General features: G+C 31.8%; 2 protein-coding genes across 3 annotated transcripts; one reads left to right on the plus strand and one right to left on the minus strand.

Moving 5' to 3' along the window:
* Positions 1–4,338: 4,338 nt before the first annotated feature.
* Positions 4,339–5,874, plus strand: LOC125419389 (pseudo histidine-containing phosphotransfer protein 5). Of its 2 annotated transcripts, XM_048466075.2 has the most exons (6): positions 4,339–4,475; positions 4,611–4,741; positions 4,826–4,897; positions 5,066–5,137; positions 5,286–5,358; positions 5,638–5,874. In XM_048466075.2, exons 1-6 carry the CDS (start codon positions 4,416–4,418, stop codon positions 5,683–5,685), a joined length of 456 nt encoding a protein of 151 aa, XP_048322032.1. In that variant the 5' UTR covers positions 4,339–4,415; the 3' UTR covers positions 5,686–5,874. The 2 variants fall into 2 exon arrangements, with proteins under 2 accessions (XP_048322032.1, XP_048322033.1); XM_048466076.2 differs by lacking the exon at positions 4,826–4,897.
* Positions 5,875–6,231: 357 nt separating this feature from the next.
* Positions 6,232–13,896, minus strand: LOC125419386 (putative ABC transporter B family member 8). The gene is made up of 9 exons (XM_048465142.2): positions 13,424–13,896; positions 13,194–13,248; positions 12,677–12,855; positions 11,920–12,377; positions 9,792–10,332; positions 9,130–9,309; positions 7,745–9,043; positions 7,208–7,623; positions 6,232–6,991 (listed from the first exon to the last, which is right to left on the minus strand). The coding sequence occupies exons 1-9, from the start codon at positions 13,670–13,672 to the stop codon at positions 6,625–6,627; spliced, it is 3,744 nt and encodes a 1,247-aa protein (XP_048321099.2). The 5' UTR covers positions 13,673–13,896; the 3' UTR covers positions 6,232–6,624.
* Positions 13,897–18,227: the final 4,331 nt, after the last annotated feature.

The raw sequence follows: 18,227 nt of genomic DNA on the forward strand, positions 1-18,227 counted from the left end.
TATATTCATCAATGATCATAAATAGCAAAATCCTCATAAAGTTCTGAAAAAGTTCTAAAATTACCAAAAAAATTTGATTATCGTCAGGCCTTCGGTAATTACCGATGAAACCATCGGTAATCAAATTGCCCTTGCTGGAAAAATTACTGAAGATTTCATCGGTAATTACCGAATGGCCTTCGGTAATTACAGTTGACAAATATTTTGACTCCCACAAGTCCCCTAATGTGTGTTTCGTGTAACAAAATGCAAAATATACATTCATCAATGATCCTAAACAGCAAGATCCCTATAAAGTTTGAAAAAAGTTCTAAAATTGCCAAAAAATTTTGATTACCGTAAGGCCTTCGGTAATGACCGATGAAACCATTGGTAATCAAATTGTCCTTGCTAGAAAAATTACCGAAGATTTCATTGATAATTACCGAAAGCCCTTCGGTAATTACAGTTAACAAATTTTTTGATTCCCACAAGTCCTCTAATATGTGTTTTGTGTAAAAACATGCAAAATATATATTCATCAATGGTCCTAAACAGCAAAATCTCCATAAAATTTGGAAAAAGTTCTAAAATTACCGAAAAAATTTGATTACCGTAGGGTCTTCGGTAATTACAGTTGATAAATTTTTTGACTCCCACAAGTCCCCTAATGTCTGTTTCGTGCAACAACATGCAAAATATACATTCATCAATGATCCTAAATAGCAAAATTCCCATAAAGTTTGGAAAAAGTTCTACAATTACCAAAAACATTTGATTACCGTAGGGTCTTCGGTAATTACCAATGAAACCATCGGTAATCAAATTGCCCTTGCTGGAAAAATTACCAAAGGTTTCATCGGTAATTACCGAAAGGCCTTCGATAATTATAGTTGACAAATTTTTTGACTCCCACAAGTCCCCTAATGTGTGTTTCCTGCAACAAAATGTAAAATATACATTCATCAATGATCCTAAACAGCAAAATCCCCATAAAGTTGGAAAAAAGTTCTAAAATTACAAAAAAAATTTGATTACCATAAGGCCTTTAGTAATTACCGATGAAACCATCGGTAATCAAATTGCCCTTGCTGGAAAAATTACCGAAGGTTTCATCGATAATTACCGAAAGCCCTTCGGTAATTACAGTTGACAAATGTTTTGACTCCCACAAGTCCCCTAATATGTGTTTCATGCAAAAACATGCAAAATATATATTCATCAATGGTCCTAAACAGCAAAATCCCCATAAAGGTCGGAAAAAGTTCTAAAATTGCCAAAAAAATTTGATTACCGTAGGGATTTCGGTAATTACCGATGAAACCATCGGTAATCAAATTGCTCTTGCTGGAAAAATTACCAAAGGTTTCATCGATAATTACCGAAGGCCCTTCGGTAATTACAGTTGACAAATTTTTTGACTCCCACAAGTCCCCTAATGTGTGTTTCGTACAACAACATGCAAAATATAATGAGTATTGATGATGGCATGCTGCTTGTGTTTAACCTGATTATCGTTAATACAATGAGTATTATTGTGTTTATACCACACCGGTCCACGGCAAGGCAACAAATAAACAAAAAAACAAATCCGCACCGATCTACGGCAAGGCAACAGATAAACAAAAAAACAAACCCACATCAGTCCACGGTAACATATAAACAAAAAAATAAAAACAATTACCTGATGATATATACCCGTTCAAGGGCGTTCAAGGGTCGTAAAAAGTGTATTTTTGTTTTTTCTTTGTTTAAAAGTTAAAAGGGACCTGAGATGAAGTTTTTTTTTTTTTTTCTTAAAAAAACAACATGGAATACTGGTGTGGTGTGGTGAAATTAACGTTTAGTAGAATGGATGCTGGGAAAGTAATATAAAGATACCTAAGTCATTTATCATTGTTTTAAGGTTAAAATGGATACTGAATGGTAGGAAAAAAAAAAAAAAAAGATAGCAAATAAAGGGGTACCAATTGTTAAGCTCATCCTCATGAGGGCATTGGGCCAAATTCCCCTTGTTTCAACCTAACAATGACTATGATATTGTTTGTAATGGCTTACTAGTCTACCAAATATCTCTCAAAAGTAACTAACTAAATTAATCTTAGGAATTTGGTCCATTTACCTTTGGACAGGCCTTAACAATTTATACCCTTTCCTCTGACATCTTTTTTGTTTTACCTTCTTATTTTTTAATATTCTTAAAATAGCCTTATGTCAAAATTAAACTTTTTTTTTCTTTCTTTCATCGTCAAAAACTCCTTTAAAGTCTTCCAAAAACTCTTTTGAAATCCATTCCTGCAAACTGGTTTTTCTCTTCTCCTTCATCAAGACGTTTTACTTTTTTTTTATTTTTTATTTTATTTTTTCTTCCTTTCTTTTTGTCTTTTCCTCACTTTCTTTTCTTTTTTTATTTTTTTTCCCTTTCTTTTCCACCACCTCTCTGCATTTTTTTTCCCTGTCAAAACCCAGCTCTTCTCTTCTCATTCATCAACATGACTTATTTCTTTTTTATTTATTTTTTTTTATTCTTTTCTTTTGTTTTTTCCTCACTTCCTTATCTTTTTTGTCTGTATTGAATCAAAAAGTAACGATTACAACAGAATGACAAAAGTGGGTTTTTGTTTGAGTTGAAAAGTTTTAAAAAATTACTATAGTGTGGTGGTATGGTGTGAAATTGGAGGAAGGTAAAGTGAAAATAGAAGGATATATACATCTTTTGAAAGTTTTTTAAGGGTACAATTAATATTCAAGGATAAAACAAAAAAAATACATAAAGAAGGGATATAAATCGTTAAGACCATGTCCAAAAGGGCAATAGGCCAAATTCCCCATTAATCTTTGAGGTCTTTTAAGCCCATTTATATACCATAATAAAACATAGTTGGACTTTTAACCTTGAATTATTTATCCTGACTCTACAAATGATCTTATCTTTCAATATGAACTTATATATAGAAATAAGCCAAATTTGGTGCATGCACGTATAATTCTAGTAAGTTTTGTTTCTACTTGTAGTCAGTTTCAAAATCAACCTCTATGTATAAATGTGTCTTTGATTTTGAAAATCACAATATATTCCCTCACATTTGAATTGAATCTCTTGGTCTAATACTATTAACTATTAGTCAATTTATGATTTTTTTCAAAATAACATTTTTGAACTTTAGTTACTAAGACTTTCATTTGATACAACTACCAAAATTTAAGTTAAACAAATATAAGTTTGTATAAATTCACTCTTATTTAAAACGTTACGTTTGTTAAGTAAGGGCAAATCATACTGTAAGGGCAAATTTTACTCTTATTTAAAACTTTACTTTTATTAAGTAAGGGCAAATCATACAGATGTTACTTTTATATTTTTTTGATCTCCTCACATTTTAAAATAAGAGTAATTAATATTTTAGAATATTAAAATGAATAATTATTGTACCTAAAAGGGAGAGGAGGATATTGAAATTTTTGAAATTTTTTAAGGATTCTGTAATTAGATATGAAGCTGGACAACTTACCAAACGGCACCGTTGAAAAAGAAATTATTTTGAATATGTGACACAATACCTTTTGTCACCATAATAGAGTAATATAATACCGATATATTTTTAGTAAATTAGTTAGAAATGAAAATGTTTGTTACCATTGATCCAAATAAATTCAAAAAATTTTGCCGCCAAACCTTACAAGGCTATTAATTACAAAAATATGTGACAAAATAAAAGCTTATAACTAATTAAATAAACCAATCACTAAAATGTGACCCAAAAAAAAAAGTTTTCGTCACAAATCATGTATATAGAGTGACAAAATTTGTCACTTAGATTGTTATAGGTCTAGTCAAGATTTTTATTAGAGAAAATCCACTATATATTAGAGAAAAGGAAAAAAATAAAATAAGAAAGTCAATGGCATTTATTTCACGATCTCTAAACAAGACAAGTAGATCGTAAAGAAATCATATCAAAATCGAAACGTAACGTTTTTGGCTATAGAATCATTTATCAAATCTGTTGGTACATAGAACTGGCCCATATATAAAAAGTTTGGCGGTTTGAAACATGTATTTTGTTTGCATGAGATGTACATGTCACTCTCTTTATAAAATCATCTTTGCATGTCCTAAACTTGTCATTTGCTTGGACATAATATTCTGAGATGAGTAATCACTTCTCACCGCCCACTGTTTTCACATTCAAATGCCAAAAATTCATGATTTAGTTTTCTCCTCTTTGGATTTCGTAATCTAGCTTTTTTTTCCTTTACCTACTTAATGCAAGCTTATACACGTGTTTTCCTCTTTATTATCTTTTTCTGCTATATATATATTTCTGGTATATATATCCACATACATATTGAAATGTTCTTCTGCAATATATAGACTTTTCAATCTTTTGCTTGGTGTGTTTGTATGTTCTAATCTCTGCTTTAATTGATCCAGAATGGAGAACAGTCCCATGCGTCAACAAATTGCTTCCATGAGGCAATCCCTCTTTGATGAGGTTTTCTTCTTCTTTAAACTAAGTATTTTTCATTTTCACTCTTTCCTAGTGGTAGAAACACTTGTTCAATATATATATATATATATATGTCCTTGTAATTAAGCTGGCAAAACCCTATTTAATTGTATGTTGTAGGAAATTCTTGACAATCATTATCTACAATTGGAGCAATTGGAAGATAGAGACAATCCCAACTTTGCAGAGGAGGTTATGACCTTGTATTGTAGGGACTCCACTAAAATCATAGCTTCTCTACACCAAATTCTGTGAGTTTTAAACCCTTGATTTCTTCATTTTCTTACTTAGTTTTTATCATTTAATTAAAATAATTTAATGATAACTTACTATAGGGAGAAACCCGGTCCGATGGATGTGAATAAACTCGACAAATTCCTCCATCAACTCAAAGGAAGCAGCGCCAGGTTTTCTCCTATGTATAATAGTGATTTTGCATAGTGGACGTCTGTCTACGAAGACTTTCTCATATATATATATATATATATATATGTATATAGCAAAGAAGGATTTTCTGTAAAAGCATGAATGTTTGATGAAATTGAATTAATATGATGTTAATTGTATATTTGCAGTGTCGGCGCTAACAAAATAAGGAATGAAGTGAATCTGATGAGGGAATATGTAAAAGAAGAAAACATTGAAAAGTACCTACCTACTTTGATTATGTTGTGGATCTCATTTATATTTGAGATTGAATATTTGATAATATTGGTTGATCAATTATAACGATGATGATGATGATAATTATGGGGTTATTTATCCATTACTTTATTCTAAATATATTATAAACAGGACTAAATCTGCCTTCCAGGAGCTCCAAATACAGCATGACATCCTGCGAGCTAAAATTGAACCTTATTTCCAGGTACTGTTTTCTGTTTCTTTCTGATAGAAGGTAACCTTCTCGTCTCTCTATTTCTTCGACCTTGACAGTTAATAAATAAATCAAACTCATATATTTTAGAAATTATTTACTGGATGCCATCATCCAGATTATTTAGGGCATATAACATCTCATTGTATGTAATTCCAATAATATAATTTGTTAAGTACATATAATCGGACACTAGAGGCTTAAGCTTAACATATCAAATCATGTATTGTCTGAGTTGTGCAAATGACAAATTTAATTCGTTCCTTTCAGTTGCTGCGACAAGTTGGGCCTATTGAAACGGCTCAGCGACCCAAGTGATTACCTCGGTGGTGTTAATGCAACATTTAGACCCTTCTATGCGGTCCAAAGGAAGCCCCAAGATGTTTTAATCTTGTGTATTTTGACTCTTCAAAGTACTTTTAAATTTTGTCCTGTGTTGTTGTATATGAGGGAAGTTCCCTATATATAAACTTCCTTTTCTCAATCTGTAAAAATGCTTTGTTTTAATTTCGTTGTCCAATTTATTGCTGTACTGTCTTACATTCTAAAGGGGTCCAATATATCTAAAACAGTAGGCAGACAGATAAATCTAAATCCACTTGTGCTCACATATGGCCTCTTATTTATCCATCCAATGCCTTTTAATTATTAATATTATTATTTTGAAGTAATCCATCCAATACCTTAAAACTATATAAACAGCCTTTACAACTCTTTTTATCCATCCAATACCATAAAACTATATATTATGTTAAACACAAGTTTTTTTTTTTTTTCCTTTATTACAAAATTAGTAGTGCATGATTGAGTTGTAGTATGCAGAAAAACATAAAGAAAAAGAGCTCAAAAAAGCAAGGTAATAGGTTGGTAAATAAAATTGTTTTTCTTTTTTTTTTAATTTTTCAGTTTTATTTTGAACTAGAAAAGAGTAGAAAACCGAAATTAACTACAGACTTAACCCGAATCCCAGATTAAGCTTGTTCTGGTGTTGGGTTTTACTAACTAGTTGGTCTACAATATTCCCACCCCTTTGCGTATTAACATTAGCAGCACTGGCATGACCCAATTCCAATCCCAACCAAATCATACATTTGGGCCCTCCATAAGGTCTGCCTCCCAAAAAAGAAAACTTCAATCTCTTTGTATCGACACTGACCCACCTATCAAAGTCCCTCAAAAGAGTTCTCTTCTCACTCCTCAAAGGCCGAATATGAAATACACCCACCTAGCATATTCATACAGCTACATAGTTATGTTTTAGTTATTTGCTGCTGAGCTTTGAAGGCTAGCAAGATTGAAGAATGCACCACGCTTGTGCTTTAGCTGAGCATATGTCCCTCTCTCCACCACCTTCCCATCTGCAACAACTGCAATGGAGTCCAAATTTTTGATGGTGTTAAGCCGATGAGCAATTACTATTGTAGTCCTTCCCACCATGATTCTGTCCAAAGCTTCTTGCACAACTTGCTCAGACTGAACATCCAGAGCACTCGTTGCTTCATCTAAAACAAGTATGGTCGGGTTCCGAATGATTGCTCTTGCTATTGCTATCCTTTGCTTTTGTCCTCCTGATAGCTGCACTCCTCTTTCACCACATTCTGTTTCATATCCATCTTTCAACGACCTGCAAATCAAAATATTTTTTTGACCAACCATTTATTAGAATCGCCATAATTTCATTAATGTACGAAATTTCGGACACATAATTGAAAACTGTTATTTGTCACCGCTGATGACCCACTAGCGGACTAACAATTTAACTAGCCACGATACCACAATTAACAAAACTTGAAAAAAAAAAAAAAAATGTAACTTTTTTTTGGGCTTAAAATCTACTTACGATATGAATTCATGGGCATTGGCAGCTCTGGCAGCTTCCACAATCTCATTCTCTGAAGCATCAAGCTTTCCAAACATGATATTGTCACGAATGGTGCCAGAGTATATGACTGGTTCTTGGCTAACAAGAGCAGTGTGCTTTCTGTACCATTGAACATCTACTTCTCTTATGTCTACTCCATCCACTTTTACTGATCCTGCTTCTACATCATAGAATCTCAGAATCAACCCCACAACCGTTGATTTCCCACATCCACTTTTCCCAACAAGTCCAATACTTGTTCCTGCCTTCACCTCCAAGCTGAATTGGCGCAGAACCAGAGTCTCTGGCCTACTTGGGTATGCAAAATCCACCTTCTTCATCTCTATCCTGCCTGTGACTCTTTCTAACTTTGTTCCACTGTTTTCCTCTCCACCCTGAAAAGCAAACAAGAAAAAAACAGAAACCCAAATCTCAGTTTAGTGTTTGATAAAAGGGTATTGCTATTTTTGTCAATGAGAAGAATGGTTATGGGAGTGAAAATTCAATGCCACTTACATTGTGAGAACCTGAAATGAGTGAATGGCGGTCAAGAATCTCAAACACTGATGCAACTGCTGCTGAACCTTTGGCTAAATCAGATGTCATGCTTCCGGCTTCGGCTATGACTTTACCGGTGCTAACGAGTATGAAAAATGTCTTGAAAACATCCCCAGCTGATATCTGTCCCTTTTCTACTAGTGTGCCTCCATACCAGAAGTCCAGAGCCCATGACATGAATGTTAGGCACTGAGCTGACCCCATTCCGATCCCTGCTAGCCATGACCTCTTTCTTGCCTCTTTCCTTGGTGCTTCTTGAGCTTCGTCGAACAGTTCGAGTACTTTTCGAACACTTCCAAATGAAGTCACAATTCTGTGATTGTATACTGCTTCCACTGCAATTTGGGTGCTATGGTTTTGTGCCATGACAAAATTTGCTGAAATGCTGGACAGAAGAACTTTTCTTGTGTAGAAGCATAGAATTGTGAGAGGTTGGACTGCGATCATCACAAGTGCTAGCTTCCAAGCCACAACTAGACCCAATATCATGGCTATGGTCACGGCTGAAGCGGTTTGGACTAACAAGGATACTCTGTCAGCCACGAGGGATTTAACCATGGAAGCTTCATTGCTCAATCTTGAACACAATGCTCCACTTGAGTTCTGTTCCTCGTCGAACCAAGCTGTTTCGAATGTCAATATCTTCTCCAGCATTCTGAGGCGGATTCTTTTTGTTAGGCACTCTCCCATGTAGGCAAAGTTGTAGTGTTGCAAGAGATTTAGAATGATAGAGATCAATGTGAGTGAGCAGAAAACTAAGGAATATATACGGATTCGAGAACGAAGCTGCTCATGGTTTTGGACAAAGAAAGCTGATATCATGCCACCAATGGTTAAGGCATAGATAGGCTGGATGGAACCAAAGGCTATAGCAGAAAGGCTTCCCACAAGGCCTTGTTTCCATTCAGGAGAATTAAGAGAGAGAAGGCGGCAAAAGGAAGCTGGGGGATGAGATACTGCTGCAGGCTGCGGTGTCTCTAGGGGTAATGGTGATTTTGCATAGACTGCTGGGCTTGATTTGGCAGTGCTGAGCCTTCCAGTGCTTCTTGTCGCAGAAGAGACTCCAATTTCGGAAGATTGGTCTTGTTGTTCGACGGTGTCACAGCTGAACTGCCTCTGCAATTTGGCAAGTTTTGCATAGTGACCATTCTGGCGGTTGATAAGTTCATTATGTGAGCCAATTTCAATAATGCAGCCACCGCTAACCACCGCAATAAGGTCAGCATTTCGGACAGTAGAGAGCTTGTGGGCAACCACCTGATCAATATGGTTCAAAACTTTGAGATGATGAAGATGAAATGTATACATACATTTACATATACATATATAATATATATTATTACCAAGGTTGTTCTTCCCATGGAGGCTTGATCAAGAGCATTTTGGACAATAGTTTCTGATTCATTGTCAAGTGCACTTGTTGCCTCATCAAGTAGGAGAATTACAGGATTCTTAATTATTGCTCTGGCTATGGCAATCCGCTGCTTCTGTCCTCCTGATAAAAGTGCTCCTCTCTCTCCAATCTGTCATAGAGTACATTTTATGTCAAAATTACTCTAAATTAATTGAATCATGGAAAACTATTAATAATCAATAAATATGCAAGCAATATAGATATATATATATATATACACATATATAATACATATGTAATGCTCTCTCTTCCTGGAAGAACATAGACTGCCTACAAAAATGGGAGTAAAAGCCTAAACTCAACTTTTCAGCATTCAACTTTTTTTCCTCAAATAAATGAATGTCAGAAAAGCAAATTCCTGTTTTTTTTTTTTCATTAACTTCATTACCATCAACTTTTTTTCCTGGGAACTTAGACAAAGAAAGGAAAATCCTTTCTTTTCTAAGGTTCACCCTCTTAATTAAGAAAGATGAAGCATTTTAAGTACCAAAAAACAAAAAAACAAAGATCAAGATCCTGAACTTAGTTTTGCCTAAAACTCGTTATATATAGTCATTTTAAGCATATGTTGGCAAAGTTACCCTAACCCACCTTGGTTTCATACCCTTCTGGAAGCTGCCTTATGAAATTATGAGCATTGGCAGCCATTGAAGCAGCCATGACTTCATCCATGGTCGCATCAAGCTTACCAAACATAATATTCCCCGTTATAGTTGTCCCAAACAAAGCATGTTCTTGACTGACAAGTCCCATTTTCTCCCTCAGCCATTTCAACTGCAGTGTCCTGATATCTACACCATCAATCCGAACTACTCCTTCATCAGTATCATAAAACCTTTGAACCAATGCAATGGCTGTGGATTTTCCACTTCCACTTGCCCCAACAAGTGCAACACTCTTTCCTGCTTCTACTTTGAGACTGAAATCCTTGAGGACCATTGTGTCCGGTCGAGAAGGATATGTGAACTTGACATTATCATATTCTAAATCACCTCTAATGTTGTCCAATACAATTCCTTTTGTTTCTTCTCCATCTATAGCTGGTACTCGATCAATCCTAACAAATATTCTCTGTGCAGCAACTGAGGCTTCTGTGAAGTACTTTAAATCTGGAAGTGCCATTCCAAGGGATCTGCATAACAAAATTCTCACCAGTTAATTTATATGTTTTTACAAACTCTAAATACAAAATAAGAAAGAAAGTGATCTTTGTTTAAAAATGAATGTTTAAAGCATGAATAAACAATTGCATATGCATGTAGAAGTGTAAGCTTATACTCCAATGAAGCCCTTCAATCCTTGTACAAGTGTTACTATGTTTACATTAGTTTATAATCAGAATAAACAATTCTTAGTTAAGAATTAGAATCAATATTTACTTCAGCTTTCATTTCACCTTTCCTTTGATCTCCCAATTGAAGTATCAAAAGGGAAAACAACTTCATCTAGAGAAATAAATTCCTTTAAGCAATTTGTTTATAAGGAATATGTTTCTTTTATTACAAGGCACTTCACTTACTTTTAGATTATGTGCACATTTTGGCAATGACATAAGATTCAAGGCATAATTATCTTGGCTAAAGATATTCATGAAATACATGAGAAATTTCTTGAACATGGCTAATTTTTTAGGGTATGTGTCCAATTCCAAAATTGATCTTACAAAGGCAACATATTATGAAGGGCTGCTTCAGTATGACAAAATTCTGATCTTTTCAATCACAACTCATTAAGTAAGACTAAATCTTATCTGATCAAGAACTTGCAACTATTTTCTTATATTTTTATCTCTTTGTTTTTTAAGATAACTACATTTAATCCCCTTAACTTTACTACCTTTTGCACTTTCCTCCCCAAATTACAAATCAAACTATTATTTTTCTATCATTTTGGTCCAATCATACCATTTCTCCCAGTAAATTTAGCAAAATATATCATGCATACTATCCAAAAATAAAATAAAATATAATAAAACAAATTCAAAACCAAGTTGCATGAGTTGTGTATTCAATTTCATCAAATTCATTTGTCAAAATGTATATTAAAACTTAACTGACCGGATTAATAGTTCAGGGGCAGTTAAGGGGTTTTCTAGTATAGGGGGCAAAGTACGAAAAATTGTATAGCCAAGGGGAGTAAATGTAATTATCCCTTTTTCTAATATTAACTCATTAATCAATTAGGAAAAAAACCAAATTACCGTAATTAAGATTCCTGTTGGAAACAAGCATATATACATGAGAACCAAGACAAATTTTTATAAAATACAAGCAAACAATTTTCAGTTGACATATATAAGGAACAAATTGCTATAATAAATTAATTTCTAAGAAAATTGAGAGTATCTTTTCAAGAACTCCAAGATGATATATATATATATATATATATATAAACCCCTATTTAGAGCCTTTTTTTTTTTTTTTTTTCAATTGTTGAAGCAAAAACCTTTATTGAGAATAAAGTTATATGACCACAACAAATCTTCAACAGCTCAGCACAAAAATGAATTTATTTGTTGCTAGATGGAAAATTTTGTAGTGATAAAAAATTCCACGATTCAATGATTGTTAAGTTAAACCCCGACAAAAGAAGTTTCTAAAAAGAAACAATTTTTTTTTTTTTTTATTTCATGTGCAATAATGACACTAGAAAAAGAAAATCAAAAAAATAAAAATAAAAATCATATGCATGATGAAAGAGAAGGCAGGAAAAAACATACAGTCCACTTAATACGAATGAAATTCCAGCTGCATAGATTCGTCCACCGGTTTCCCCTTTATACATGACCAAACGACTTCCATACCAAGCAAGAAAAGCCCATATCGAAAACGAAATCCCTGTGCTTCCCACGGCCAATCCTTTTGCAATGCCTTGTTTAATACCCAACTTTGTTGTTCTATCCAATATCTTTGAATACTTTTCAACAATTCTTCTCTCTGCAGTGAATGCATACACTGTTTTAATGGAGCTTAAAGCCTGTTCCAAGATGGTGTTTGCTTTCTGATACTCTTTCCCAGACTTTCTTGACAGAAACAGTAGGTACTTTCCGTAAATCATTCCGGGTATTATGAGAAGAATCAACGTCGGAAAAGCCACGAGAGATAGCCTCCATGAGAAGAAAGTTGAGAAAGCTAGCCCTGATATGAACACTGATGAGTGCATCAAGAAAATGGGTACCTGAAAAAATCCCCAAAAAAAAAAGTTCAAAGTTTGACCGAGATAGTACTGTTAATTCCTCGTCGTATTAGAATCAAAGACTTTGATGACCTAGTTCAAAAAAATTTGACAGCTTCATCCTAAATAAAAATATATTTAAAGATTTAAAAATAAGCTTATAAAGTTTATGAGTGAAGAAAAAAGTTTGAATGATATAAATGTAATGATGATCCATCCTTTAATATATTCAACTTTTCTCTTCTTTTATTTTTTTATTTTTTTTATTTTTTTCTTTTATTTATTTATTTTTTTTTAAATACCTTCTCGCTAAGGACTTCTTGTATGAGAGAGGTATCTTTGGAAATACTGTTAATGATCTCCGACGTAGTAGCCTCTTGTGAATCAAAAAACCCAACTTCTTGTCTCAGTACAGCTTCTAAGTACTTGAAACGAATCCTCAGAACCTGTCTCTCACTGGTTTTGCTCCAACAATATCCTTCTGCACCATTCATAATGATTAAAATTAATTAGTCATGGGATCTACAGAAGATTAAGCAAGTCCTTTTGTGAAAAGCATTTTATTTTTTATGGGTATTCGTTTTTTTTACAACTTGGATTCTAGGTTTCACAAAAACAAGCACTCTTTTACATGGATGTGATTCTGTTTGTGTCTCATTTAGCATTATTATCAACCTTCTCTGTGTGTGTGCGTGCGTGTGTGTGTGTGTGTGTGTGTGAAGCACTATTAACCGAGTTTGATTTTTGTGGTCAAAAATTCAAAACAGAAACTGTCCTTAGAAAGTAAAGCAAGAAATTAAAAAGGTTATTTGAAATTACCCATAAAAGCCAACACCATTACTGCTAATCCCAAGTATACAAAGTTCAAGCTGCACTGTTTGGACAAATCCCCAAAATAAAATAAAAAAAATGACAGAGAAAAATGTTAGAGACTAGGAAAGAGAAAAAAAAATAATAATAATAACGTTTAAATGAAAGATATGTAAACAAATAAGTAATTATATATGAGCTTTTGAAATTTACTTCACTAGGAAAAACAAAAAACAAACCTTTTCAACCTCATCCATGAAATTTCCATGAAACTGTTTGTTCTGACCGTATCCTAAACTATTCATAAGACGGCTTGCGAATACAAGCAAACAGTTTGTAGACATTCCATCTCCAATAGCTCCAACTGTTCCCAAAACCATCAGCAATATATCTACCCAATCTGCATATCTCACTATTATGGCTATGGAGGAATTGTTTTCCTTGTTCTGAAGCTCCTTACTATTCTTTTGTGGAGAACCCATTTCCATTTTCCTTCTCAGAAAAAAAAAAGAATAAAAAAAAAAGGATAAAAAAACTTGCTGGCTAGTACTTGGTTTTAACCAGGTTGCATATGCATATGTCTATATATATATTTATCAAGCACAAGAAGCAGAAAAGGGAGGAAAAACAGAAAGAAAGAAAGGAAGTAACAAAGAAAGAAAGAAAAAGGAGGGCTTTAATCTGTCTGCTCAAAGATAGAATATGTACAATTTTTTTATATATAGAGAGAGATGAAGTGATTGTGTACTGGGTTTAGTGATTTTGCCATTAAGCAAATATTTTAAAGTCTGTTTTTTATTTTTTATTATTATTATTTTTTAATATCATAAGCTTTTCGCGTGGGGTTTCTTTGAAAAGATACTCTGGTTGTGACTTTCAACAGTGTCCGTGTAAATGGAAAAGTATTTAGAGACTGTTGAACAAAAGATAACTATGACCAATAGTCCAATTGACTTAATTAATATTTGGGTTTTTGCCTTTTTCTTTTTATCTCACCCCTTTTATATGTGTATTAGTTATTCTGATGTGAGGTTACTTTTTGGACATACATGTCCTTTACTGTCACCTTTTTCTTTTTTTTTTTTCTTTTTTTTAATTGATCATACTTAATATTGAAACTGATGCTGTCATTAAAGCTATGGGGCTGCCTAGATTTTTGCTCTTATTCGCTGTATATCCATTTCATGTTTGCTATAAAGCTTTCTGATATTAATTAATTAAGTTCTTGTAATTATTAATATTAATTCTGCAAACCAAATCGGAGTGGGAAAAAATAAAGAGAAAAAGAGATATCCATGAACTTTCCTTTTAATGTGTATAAATATTTTGGTTTCTCTTTTCATATTCATTTCCTCTCCTTATAACTGAGTGTTGGCTCTTGATGATCAGGAGTTTCTTAATAGATTAAATTATTCTTATTTTTCTTTTTCTTTTTTTCAGAAAAAAAAACCCAATTCAATACGTGTGTGTATATATATATATATATATATATGGTAGAATACTTGCATTTAAATATATGATCCTATAATATTACAAAAGTATTAGAGCATTTTCATTGATGAATATAAATTATTCGTAATATAAAAATTAATATTATTTAAATTTAAATAGTATAAATATATAATAAATTATAAAATTATTTTATAATTGCAATATGCATGCAAATTAATGGTTATACTTATTAAAATTAATTTTTTTAAAAAATTAAGTTTTTAAAAAAAATTTACAATGTCTCACATAATCGTGTTCACTTTGATAATATTCTCATTGAAAATACTCTTATTCAACACGAAAATGGATCAATGTTGGATCATGAAAGCCTTTAAAGTGGGTCCAAGCCTTTAAGATATATAAACTAACTTGGAAGCCTTTAAAATATATCAACTAACAAACATAATTTAACCTAAAAAAGTATATGATTAAACAGTTAAATCAAATCGTAAAAGAGGTAGTGTAGGTCTACCACATCAATTATAGGACTTTCCAACTAAAAATTGCCAAATTTTTAATCAAAGGATTGTAGCTAATGTGGTAAACCCATCCTATTAAATAATTTCTTCTCTCTTATGATCAATTATTCTATATCAATTGGTATTAAAGCTGGAGATTACTTCTCTTATCATGTAGTAACTTCTATGAGAAATGGTTAAGTTTTCATCCTTCCATATTTTTCATTTTAATTTCTGCTCCACAATTGAAAATTATGTATATGTATTTTAATAAATATTCTAACTTATATATTATAGTTTATGTACCCATAGTTTACACACACTATACTAATTAATTGACTTTGAACACTGTAGAGTTAGTCTCTCTGAAACGTTTAGAAGTTTTTTGAAAATAATTTTGAAGATTAACAAAAACGCGTCTTTAGAAATTGTATATGTATTATATACAAGAAAAGAACCTATATAAAAATTAAAAAGATTATTTTATCTAAAATTTCATTTTAAAAGGAAAAAGATCAAGTATTTCTAAGTTGCTTTGATCATATGGTAAAGGAGAGACATATGTATATATATATATATATAGAACTTCTTCCTTTTTTTTATTTTCACTTTCTTTTTTGAAAGCATATTCCTTAATTTTCTTAATTGTCCCAAGGCCAGATCGTATATATTCTGTCACTCCACTATGTTTCTTAGCTGTATTTCTTGGACTCCTCTTTCTCTCTCTCTCTCCATGAATATATATAGTTTTCTAGCTAGCTACTTTTATTTTCCTCTTATTTTCACTTTTTGCTTTTAAATTTTGTAATTAATCCTGATACATATATATATATATATATATATATATATATAAAATGGCCGGAAAAATCAGATTGGTAAGCTTCCCAACCCATAAATGTATAAGGAAACTTGAATTTATCTTTTGGATTCTACCTTAGCATATCAAAAAACGTACCGAATTTTGACAAACTGCCAAAACCTACAATTTAATCGATAATATGATAATCTGACAGATTGTTGTTTGGCTTTCTTTTTCCCTCTAACAAAATTATCAACTAAAATTAAGGAAGAATCTTCCAGATCCCAGCTAATTAATAAGGATTATATATATATGTTACACTGTACAATCAAGTGGCAATAGATTACCTCTGCATGAGCATCTGCCTTGTTGTATGTAAGCAGCCCAACAAGATCATCCGAATATTCCCACCTGAAAAAACTAATTACCAAATCTCCAATTATCAATGTTTCTATTATCACATTATGTACTAAAGATATGCTCGAAGATCTTCCTTATGATTCCACCATTTAATCAACTCTATTATTTCCTTTTATTTTTACGGGAATATTAAAAATTATATAAAAACTGCAATTTTCCAGCAGAAGGGAATTGTGGTTAAAGCTGTTATTGGAACTTTATCATGATATCCACTTGACATATATAGATATATATGTATATATATATATATAGCAGCAAAATTCGAAAATCCTAAGAGGCCACTACCCTTTGTCGAATTCTTTCTGTTGTTTCTGCGTCCTTACTCAGATTTTGTGTTATTAAAATAATATTAAATCTTCTTTGTTTTTTTTTTCTTAGTAACAATAGCCACTGATTGTGGCATATATGTTTCTTTCTTCTTCTTTTTTTTTGGATTAATTATTGTGTATGTTTCTTGCTTTTTGGAAGAGAATATATATATATATATATATATATATATATATATATATATATGTATATGATATATTTCCATGCACGATTATTGGGAATGGAACAAGAACTTGCTGCCAAACCAATTAATTTACCATATAAGATATTTGACATGTGGTGGCACAGATTCGACCTGAAAAACAATTTAATGTTCCTATATATATATATATATATATACATACATATATATATATATATATATCCACCAATTTAATTAAAAGATAAAGATAATATGATCCATAATTTCTGATTTCTGATCCTTTTTTTTCCCCCTTTTTATATTGGAGTGGGAATTCTAAGACATTTGCCAAATAAAATGGTAGCGGTTGAGCTACTAGGCTACATGTTGGAGGAAATTACTACATCTAATGGTTGCATCATATTATCGTTGTATTACATTTAACTGTTATATTATGTGTAATTTTCATTAATTATGCTCAACAAAAGTTGAATTATCTACAATTTTGTGCAATATTTGAGAAAATAATAGTTCTTTTTCAAATATATAATGATCATTGATGGTCCAAATTATCATTATATATATATATATATATATGTAAACAAACATAATATATATATATATATATATTATTATACAAGGTAGACAGACAGATACATATTATTTCGTTCTTTAGGATATTAATTATAATTACATATAAAGCTTGTCAAGATAATCATTAATTTTACTTTATCTAAAATTATAAAATATTTATTTATATATAGCGCACCTGTGAAAGCTAATTAATCGATCCGTATTTGTTGGAGAAAAATCAAGTGAATCTTGGACCACCTTTCTCTACAAATTTACTCTATTCAAATATCAACAAGTGGTGTATCAAACAAAATATATATATATATATATATATATATATAAAAGTGGCAGAAATTAGTTGCTTAGTGCTTAAATTTTCCCCCGTCAAATGTTTCGATTTTTTTTTTTTTTTAATTTTGCCGAGTAAAAAATTCTCTATTTACCTTTTTCCTCAATTTAATCTTTTAATTTTTTTTTTCCATATTTAACATCTAAAAATAATTTTTCCCCAATTTAATATTTTTTATCAATACAATTATTTTTTTTTTAATTTTAATTTCACTGATTTGGCTATTAAAAATCCTATTTAACTAAATTTTTTAACATTTATGAAAATTTAAATAAAAAGACTGTAAAAAAAATATGATCCAGAAACCACTTGATGTTATTTCTCTACTACAGAAAATGCGACACGGGGCTGGATGCACGGCTGCTGGCTGTCTCCCATGATGAAAATTTGCAAGATCAGCACGTGTGGAATCAGCTTTTCTTAAATTGAAAACATTTTTAGTTTGGTAAATGAGCTCTTAATTAGTATTTTATTATTATTATTATTATTATTATTATTTGGAAAT

This window comes from Ziziphus jujuba, chromosome 11, assembly GCF_031755915.1.
Source record: "Ziziphus jujuba cultivar Dongzao chromosome 11, ASM3175591v1".
Classification (NCBI taxonomy): domain Eukaryota; kingdom Viridiplantae; phylum Streptophyta; class Magnoliopsida; order Rosales; family Rhamnaceae; genus Ziziphus; species Ziziphus jujuba.

Excerpts from the sequence above, each read along its gene's own strand:
- LOC125419389 (XM_048466075.2), top strand. The coding sequence starts at position 4,416 with ATGGAGAACAGTCCCATGCGTCAACAAATTGCTTCCATGAGGCAATCC. Across the intron at positions 4,476-4,610 it reads GGCAATCCCTCTTTGATGAG|GAAATTCTTGACAATCATTA; the intron begins GTTTTCTTCTTC and ends TGTATGTTGTAG. Across the intron at positions 4,898-5,065 it reads CTCAAAGGAAGCAGCGCCAG|TGTCGGCGCTAACAAAATAA; the intron begins GTTTTCTCCTAT and ends GTATATTTGCAG.
- LOC125419386 (XM_048465142.2), bottom strand. The coding sequence starts at position 13,672 with ATGGAAATGGGTTCTCCACAAAAGAATAGTAAGGAGCTTCAGAACAAG. Across the intron at positions 10,333-11,919 it reads TCATTCGTATTAAGTGGACT|ATCCCTTGGAATGGCACTTC; the intron begins GTATGTTTTTTC and ends TTTGTTATGCAG. Across the intron at positions 9,044-9,129 it reads CCATGGGAAGAACAACCTTG|GTGGTTGCCCACAAGCTCTC; the intron begins GTAATAATATAT and ends CATATTGATCAG.